An 8,933-nucleotide genomic window follows, 5' to 3' on the forward strand; every position below is an offset into this window, starting at 1 on the left:
TCTGTGGCGCACCTGACCATGCGCCACAGAATTAAGGTGTTCTGTGGCGCATATGGACCAGCTGCGCCACAGAAATAGGTGCGCCACTAAATTCTATTTTGGTGCGCCACAGAACAATGTATAGGTATACTCGATTTTGTGCTCCGTGGTGTATTATACATATTTTATACAGGTTTTGTACACAGTATCTTTCTTTACTATTAAATTGCAATAGGTGGTGACTGGTGTCACAAACGGGTCAAAGAGTTTTTTTCTAGGTCCAAAGCCTCCTTAGGATCCAAGGCCCATATCGCTCTCGCACATAAAAACGATGTCCGTACATAAAAAATTATTGGTACGTGAAACAAAACCCGAGCTGTCCGTGCTTCCGTCGATAAGAAAAACCGGTTGTACGGTCCGTCCCTTCGCTGCTCCGTGCTATGTTAGGTAAAAGAAAAACCAAAACGATCGAGCGCTTGGAGAACCAAAACAAAAACCACAAACATGCTTCCCGCGAGCAATCTCGCTTTTCATCTTAGCGAGGTGGTACTAAAAGAATCAGGCATCTACGCTGATTGCTTCGTTTCTTTCCATGGCACGAAACGACTCCAGGTGGATCACGGCTTCGTTTGTTTCCACCGCACGAAACAAATCCAACTCCAGGTCGATCGGCTGACAAGCTCCCACCCCTGGTTCCATATAGTATATGGGCGACCACAAACCTGAGATCGAAATCGACCACGATAAAACACCTGGGAATCTTTCGACATTGGATAAAAACCACCGGCCGACGCTGAAGGTCACTCCGCCATTGTCGCCGTTCACTCCAAGAACACACAGACAAGAACTTGATCGATCCTTTCCTTTTTTTTATTTATCAAGCTAGATTAATCTGAGTCATCGTACCGCCGTATGCACCAGGAGAATGTTTGTTGGAGGTACTTATTTGTATTAGAATAGGATGCCAGGGGTGTGTGTGTAATATTACCTATACTGTAAAGATAAGGAGTGAAGTGTGGAGAGGGCTGGTGTGTGGCGGCTGAAAAGAAGTGAACCCTAGAAAATTTCCCCTGTCCGTCTCCTCTTGTTAGTGCTGCTCATCTGTTGATTTCTTCTTGTAGTTCAACATGGTATCAGAGCAGAAGATCAATCTGAGTGTCGTCGGTCGCCGGTGAGCCTCCGGAGTCAACGCCGTGAGTGGCGGAAGCAGAGGTGGTGGTGGCTTGGGTAGTCCACCCGTGAAGGAAAAGCTAGGTGGAGGACGAAGATCCTGCAGATTCAAGGTGACCCGGTGAATCTGGAATCAAGGGAATCGCCCCGAGCTTGTGCGGCAAATCAGCTTGTAGTGGAACTGAGAGTGGACCATCGACTGTCACAGTAGGTGAGCTTGCGGCTGTCCTGGAAGCCATGGATGCGAGGTACAAACCACTGTTTGATGCAATGAGCAAACAAGGGGAGAGCTCAAGGTCTGAAGGTGAAAACAAAGAAGAAATCCACCCATTACAAATGCCTCATGTTAAACTGGATGGTGCTGATAGTTACGGAAGCTGGGCTGAGCATGTAGAAACTATACTTGTGTCCAGGAAGCTTGAGGGATATGTGCTTGGAACGATTCACAAGCCAGCTGAGGAAAACACCAAGGAAGGCCAGAAGTGGAAGACAACAAACGCTCTTATACGAGCCTGGTTATTGAGTTCAGTTTCACCCCAAATAGCAAAGCAAGTAGAGAGAATCAAGGATGTTTCAGAGATTTGGAGGTTGCTGAAGGGTATGTTCTCCGGTGTTGGGAATGAAATGCTTGCCTGCAAGATACAGAAGGAACTACAAGAGGTCAGACAGGGCGACAAATCTGTGGTTGATTATGTGTCTGAGCTGAAGCGTCTATGGAGCGACATGGATTATTACGACCCACTCAAACTGGAGTGTAGCAATTGTGTAGAAGCATACAACAAATGGATGGAAAAGAGACGTGTAAGGGATTTCTTGAACGGTCTAAATCTCAAGTTTGAAAATCGCAGAGCAGCAATTTATGGCAGTGAAAAGTCACCAAGCCTGGAGCAGGCAATATCAGCTATCATCAGCGAGGAAACGAGACTGAAGCTGGAAGCAGGGGGAGCTACAACACATCCCATACATGGAAGGTCTGTGATGTTTGCCGCTGGAGCAGGGAATCAACAAAGAATAGTAGTACCTATAAGTGAAAGAACTTGCTTTGAATGTGGTCTGACAGGACACATGCGCTCGGCATGTCCTCAGCTGATTGGGACTGCTCGAGGACGGGGACAGGACTGGTCAGGAAGAGGTCGTGGTCGTGGTAATTTTTTTCGTGGAGGAGGACGTGGACGAGGCGGCAGATTTAGTGGTCGAGCAAACATCTCAATGGTGAGTGAAGATACATCTCATACTGTTAACATACAAATGAGTACCGAGGAGCTGGAAAAATGGCATAAGTTCAGAGAAACCGTAGCAAGGGAGAAATCACAGTCGGCAGAAGCCTCTACAGCGTCTGCAACTCCAAGTGGTAATAATTCTAATCCTGGAATATTCAAACACACTGCTACAGCCTGGCTGATAGATTCAGGTGCCTCCACTCACATGGTTGGTTCACACAAAAACTTTATAAACTATGCTCCTGCTTCTAATAAAATCTGCGTAAAACTAGCTGATGGCTCTACACAAGAGATCAGAGGATCTGGTGTGGTTTCATGTGGCCCTAACATGACTCTATCATCAGTGTTGCATGTCCCATCTTTCCCAATTAATTTAATGTCCGTGAGCAGAATTACGAATGAGCTTAATTGTGTTGCTTTATTCTTCCCAACATGGTGTGTCTTTCAGGATCTTGGGACTGGAAGAAGAATTGGGAAGGGGACAATGCGTGATGGCCTATATTACCTAGATGAAGAAGCATCATCATTGCTAGCTGCCGCTGTGTCATACTCGTCAGTGAATGAGGTCTTGATGCTACACCGACGTTTGGGACACATTCCTTTTGCAAGTTTGAGTAAACTCTATCCAGACCTGTGTAACAAGGTTAGTAAGGAGGGGTTAGTGTGTGATGCCTGTGAGTATGGGAAACATACCAGGAACACATATGTATCACGTAATATTAGGAGTGCAAATCCATTCTGGACTATACACTCTGATGTATGGGGTCCTAGTGGAGTCAGTTCCTTTTTGGGGTACCGTTACTTTGTGACTTTTATAGACTGCTGCACTAGGACAACATGGGTATATGTATTGAAAAACAAAAATGATGTCTACGAATGTTTTAAGGATTTCTATAATATGATCAGAAATCAATATAATGCTTGTGTTAAAATTCTCCGCACAGACAATGGTACTGAGTATGTGAACAATGAGTTTGATGGGTATTTATCTAGCTTGGGCATTATCCATCAAACCACCTGCCCTGGTACTTCAGAGCAAAACGGGCTTGCAGAGAGAAAAAATAGGCATCTACTAGAGGTGACAAGGTGTTTAATGATGACTATGAAGGTGCCAAAATTCTTGTGGAGCGAGGCTATCTTAACAGCAGCCTACCTAATAAACCGAATGCCTATGAGGGTGCTTGGTTATAAAACCCCAATTGAGTGTTTAACAGGTAAAAACACATATGTTGTCCCCCCAAAGGTATTCGGGTGTGTGTGTTTTGTGCGGGATCATAGACCTTCTGTGGGAAAGCTCGATCCAAGGGCTTTAAAATGTGTGTTTGTTGGGTACTCTGGAAAGCAAAAGGGTTACAAGTGTTGGTGCCCGTCAGAAAGGAAATTCTTTGTGAGCATGGACGTGACATTTAGAGAACATGAATCATATTATGGCGAAGCTACAGATTTGACTGATGTTTTCCCTGAGTTATTTGATACTAGTGACACAGGTTTGCATAACAGCTCAGAGGATGAAGAGCATGATGGTGAAGAAAGAATGGTGACGGGAATACTTCAAGCAGATGACCAAGAGTCCGTAGAGGAAAGGAACTCTAGGGAAGAAGAACAACATTCAAGACAGGAGGAGGAGAATTTCACGCAAGGTGTTGATCAAGATAATAACGATCAAGATACTCATGAGACTGAAGAAGAGCAACCTCCCAACATGGCTTCAGATTCCTCATCACGAATTCCTGAATCCACATCATCATCCCCAGCATCACCAAATACTGGTAACCTTCGTCCTACTTATGATGACCTTGATATCCCCATTGCTCTTAGAAAGTCATCACGCACTACAGAGTTACCCTCCAAATTTAAAGATTTTGATATTTCTGGTTATGTGTCATATTCGAAAATTGGATCGGGTTATAAATCTTTTATTGCTGCAATGGAGTCAGCTATTCCTATACCCAAAGGTTGGCAAGAGGCAAAATTGTACCCTGAGTGGAGGGAGGCAATGATAGAGGAGATGGAAGCACTTGAAAAAAATGGAACCTGGGAACTAAGTGCACTTCCCGATAACAAAAAGGTAGTGGTGTGCAAATGGGTGTTTACCATAAAACATACACCAAATGGAAAAGTACAGAGATACAAAGCGAGGCTAGTTGCTAAAGGTTACAGCCAGACTTATGGTGTGGACTACGATGAGACGTTTGCACCGGTTGCAAAAATGAACACCATAAGGACGTTGATTTCTCTAGCCACAAACTTAAAATGGGAGCTATTTCAGTTAGATGTAAAAAATGCGTTCCTTCACGGGGATTTGGAAGAGGAAGTCTATATGGAGATACCTCCAGGGTTCCATACTGATGAGACTAATGGAAAAGTCTGTAAGCTGAGAAAATCTTTGTATGGGTTAAAACAATCACCTAGGGCCTGGTTTGGGAGGTTTCGGATGGAAATCCGCTCTTGGGGTTATCTACAAAGCAATGCAGACCACACTTTGTTCTATAAGCATGTCAAAGGAAAGATTGCCATACTTGTTGTGTATGTTGATGATATAGTAATTACAGGAAATGCCGAGGAAGAGATACATCAGCTAAAGAAGAATTTGGCGAAATCATTCGAGATGAAAGACCTGGGGCACTTACATTACTTCCTCGGCATAGAAGTGGCCTATGGTGCAGAAGGTACCTTTCTATCACAAAGGAAGTATGTGTTAGACTTACTTGCTGAAACAAGGATGTTAGGTTGTAAACCTGCATCCACACCCATTGAGCAAAACCATCGTATAAAAGCTGATGATGGAGAATCAACCGATAAATATAAATACCAAAGGTTAGTTGGGCGCCTGATTTATTTATCCCACACGAGACCCGACATTGCCTATGCAGTAAGTGTGGTTAGTAGATACATGCACAATCCTTGCACTAGTCATATGGAAGCAGTGAGGAGAATTCTTAGATATTTAAAAGGGTGTCCTGGCAAGGGTATACTATTCTCTAGATGTGGAAATCTGGATGTAGAAGGCTACTCAGATGCTGATTGGGGTGGTAACATAGATGACAGGAAATCCACATCTGGATATTGTGTGTTTGTTGGTAGAAATCTTGTGAGTTGGAGGAGTAAGAAACAAAGTGTGGTTGCAAGGTCAACAGCAGAAGCTGAATTTAGAGCAATGGCATCTGGTCTATGCGAATTGATGTGGATAAAAATATTACTGTGTGAACTTCGTTTATTTAATGGTGCACCTCTCCGGTTATACTGTGATAATCAGGCTACTATCAACATTGTGCACAACCCCGTGCATCATGATAGAACCAAACATATCGAAATAGATAGACACTTCATAAAGGATAATCTTGATAAAGGAATGCTTCATGTATTATATGTAAGATCAGGTGATCAACTTGCCGATGTTCTAACCAAGGGTATCAACGTTGTATCCTTCCAGAATGTATGTGACAAGATGAGGCTTGTTGACATTTTCGCCTCATCTTGAGGGGGAGTGTTGGAGGTACTTATTTGTATTAGAATAGGATGCCAGGGGTGTGTGTGTAATATTACCTATACTGTAAAGATAAGGAGTGAAGTGTGGAGAGGGCTGGTGTGTGGCGGCTGAAAAGAAGTGAACCCTAGAAAATTTCCCCTGTCCGTCTCCTCTTGTTAGTGCTGCTCATCTGTTGATTTCTTCTTGTAGTTCAACAATGTTTGATTAGAGCACAACTCCTATCGGCTTGAGCAGAACCTCATCGTCCTCCTTGGGCGGCAAGTTCATCGTTTTGAATACTGTACGGCAGTGGATTCCAACGGATTTCGTTCGCAACAAGGCGAGACATAGTTACATAACATCAGGAATCGGAATAATCCTCACATGTGCTGGGGTGATCGGCGCTGGCAGACAAGGGTTATAGAAGATCAAAAGCTAGCAGCTAGGTCACGCAGGCATGGAGCAGCCGCACCGCCTCCACGAAACGCTGCCTGCTCGGCGCCCGTCGCTGCCCCCACGCACGCCTGGGACGGGCCATCGAATCTGAACTCTGAAGCAAGCACTTTGCTGATTGGAGTGTAGATGCGCATGGCATGGGCGCGGAGACGACTGTATTGCTAATCTGAAATTTCCAAGAGCATCAAGTTGTGTGCTTTCATTAAAATCTGTTGACGGAAGACAAAACTGATCAAACTAATAAGCAGTCTAGGAGGGACTTATGTAAAATTATTGAGTCATTTGTAGATATTTGTTCAGATCTGTGTGCAGTAGTTTCTTTTTCCTTGCCTCGTGTTTCAGGTCTCGCCCAAGCTCCACCATTACGAGATTTTGTGCATGTTTTCATCTGTACATGACAAAATTTTCAGTTGATCTGTTAGCTAATTTTGGGTGCTAGGGGTAGCAAAACAAAAAGGTCCATTATAATTGGTCTAAGGTGCTGGTGATTTCAAAATTAAAATGGATTAATTCTTAATCTTTGTGATCATATTATAATTGTAAGAAAATATCATACATTCTCAGGCATTTCTAATAGAGCATGTGCGCTCGTCAGAAATTCTTGTAATATGTTCAGAAAGTCAGGTCATATTTTCTTGGAAGTATTATTAATGTGGTTCCGTAGCGAAGCACGTGCACTATGCTAGTTTACTATTAAATTTCACGATGGCAATGGAGCGGGTTTGGACGGATATTGCAATACCAAATCCATGCCCAAATCCATCAGTCTCGCTCTGCTCCGCCCACGAAAGTATCCATGGATATGGATGTCGCTCCAAATCCAAATCCGCTGGATACCCGGATATCCATGGATATCCATGCCCATAAAATTTCAGTAGCATTTCAGCAATATTTCACTTGCTTTTCAGCAATAATAAGCTAACATAAATATTTTGGCAGCATTTCGACATTATTTTAGTAGCATTTCAACAATAATTATGTTGAAAATTCAAAGGAATATCAAAGCAACAATATATAATCACATAGTACTTATAATATGTCAAATCCCACACAATCACACCATACAATAGCCGTCTCATTTCAATCTCACGCGCGCCAAGGTTGAGGGGATCCGTCGATCTGGAGAGGTGACAGGGACGGTGCCGACGGACCGCCAGCCGGCGGCTGCACCTTCCCTCACCGCAGGTTGATGGAGCCGACGGACGGATCAATACTCGGAGAAGGATGTTCGTGCGGGACGGGAGCCATAAGTATTTAGCGATAGGAGATGGATGGGCATATGGCTTTATTTTGGCTAGGTCCATAATTATGGCAAGCAATTACCAAGGAGGCGGAGCAATCAGCAAAAAGCCAGAGTCAATACGTATGAAGCCCAACCAGCACATCCGAATGGCTCTTTTGTGAGTATTTAGAGTATAAAATCATTAAGACTTAAATTAAGGATCTGGTGTTTTGCGCCTAAAAATGGCAGCTAAGCCTAGGTAAAATCGAATGTGTCACTGACATGTGGGTCCCACATGTCTGCCGGCCGTATCCATCGAAAATCCACGGGGCAAAAGCTCTGCCCGTGCCCGCTCCATAAATTATTGGATATCCGCCCCATGAAATCCGTGGACACAATTAGCCCTCCAAACCTGTGCCCGGCGGGTCGAATATCCGTGGATACCCAGATCCGTGGATAAAATTGTCATCTTTACTACTCCCTCCGTTCCTTTCTATAATGCCTATAGATTTTTGGCATTTGTTTCACAATATAAGGCTATAACTTGACTTTTTTTCAATTACCCCCTCCACCGGTCAACTCTCACACGACATGCATGAAAAAAATCCATACAAAATAGGAAATAATTAATTAAAATTCCTAATGCATGGCCTCAAGGATTGCTTAGATTTAGGAAGCCATATTTTTCTTTCCTTAATTAAACCTGGCTGCACATATATGGAGAGTCAACCAGACATATTTGTGAGATTTGTTACGGTAAGTTAGGAAGTTATCGATTTCCCTAATTTTAGTCTGATCTCAAATCGTTCAGTCAGGGGGTCTTGTGTAAAAAATACTCTTGCGCTAATTTCCGTGCCGAAAATCTATAGGCACTATAGAAAGAAACGGAGGGAGTATTAAATTGCAATAGGTGGTGGTTGGTGTCACAAACGGGCTAAGAAGTTTTGCTCCTAGGCCCAACCTAAATTGGATTTCCAAAGCCCACGACTCATGCACATATACACACAATTCTGGAAGGGAACGTATCCATAAGTTTCCGAAAAGAATTCTACATATGCATAAGTTCCCGACTCGATCACACAATCAAAAACAGCTATCGCTTCCCTGTTTAAAAAAGCGACTATCAGTCGGCGCATAAGCGCTCTGTACACAGGAAGTGCCAGGATCTTTCGTTTCGATTCCTCCAATTCAGTAGGTAATCCCATCCCTCTAGTCCTATCTCAGAAGGGCGGCTTGGGTTTCCGTTTCGTTAAGAAGAGAAGGGCCTTCGAGAGTTGATTGTTCGTTACGAGCAGAAGACATACAAAAACGATTGCTACTTTGAATGTCTATCCTTAGCGGTCTATCCACGAAACTACATCTGTAGACTTCTCTCGCACAAAAGAAAGAATTGATCTCAAAGAGGCTTCTCTCGCTT

At 43.6% G+C, this 8,933-nt stretch overlaps 1 protein-coding gene across 1 annotated transcript; it reads left to right on the top strand.

Moving 5' to 3' along the window:
- The first annotated feature begins 1,025 nt into the window (after positions 1-1,025).
- Positions 1,026-3,282, top strand: LOC124682431. The gene is made up of 2 exons (XM_047217117.1): positions 1,026-2,500; positions 2,818-3,282. Exons 1-2 carry the CDS (start codon positions 1,387-1,389, stop codon positions 2,859-2,861), a joined length of 1,158 nt encoding a protein of 385 aa, XP_047073073.1. The 5' UTR covers positions 1,026-1,386; the 3' UTR covers positions 2,862-3,282.
- Positions 3,283-8,933: the final 5,651 nt, after the last annotated feature.

This window comes from Lolium rigidum, chromosome 1, assembly GCF_022539505.1.
Source record: "Lolium rigidum isolate FL_2022 chromosome 1, APGP_CSIRO_Lrig_0.1, whole genome shotgun sequence".
NCBI lineage: Eukaryota > Viridiplantae > Streptophyta > Magnoliopsida > Poales > Poaceae > Lolium > Lolium rigidum.

What these genes read in the sequence shown, in the direction of transcription:
- LOC124682431 (XM_047217117.1), top strand. Translation starts at nt 1,387, where the DNA reads ATGGATGCGAGGTACAAACCACTGTTTGATGCAATGAGCAAACAAGGG. An exon ending in AGCGTCTGCAACTCCAAGTG is followed by an intron (nt 2,501 to 2,817) that starts GTAATAATTCTA and finishes TGTGTCTTTCAG; the next exon opens with GATCTTGGGACTGGAAGAAG.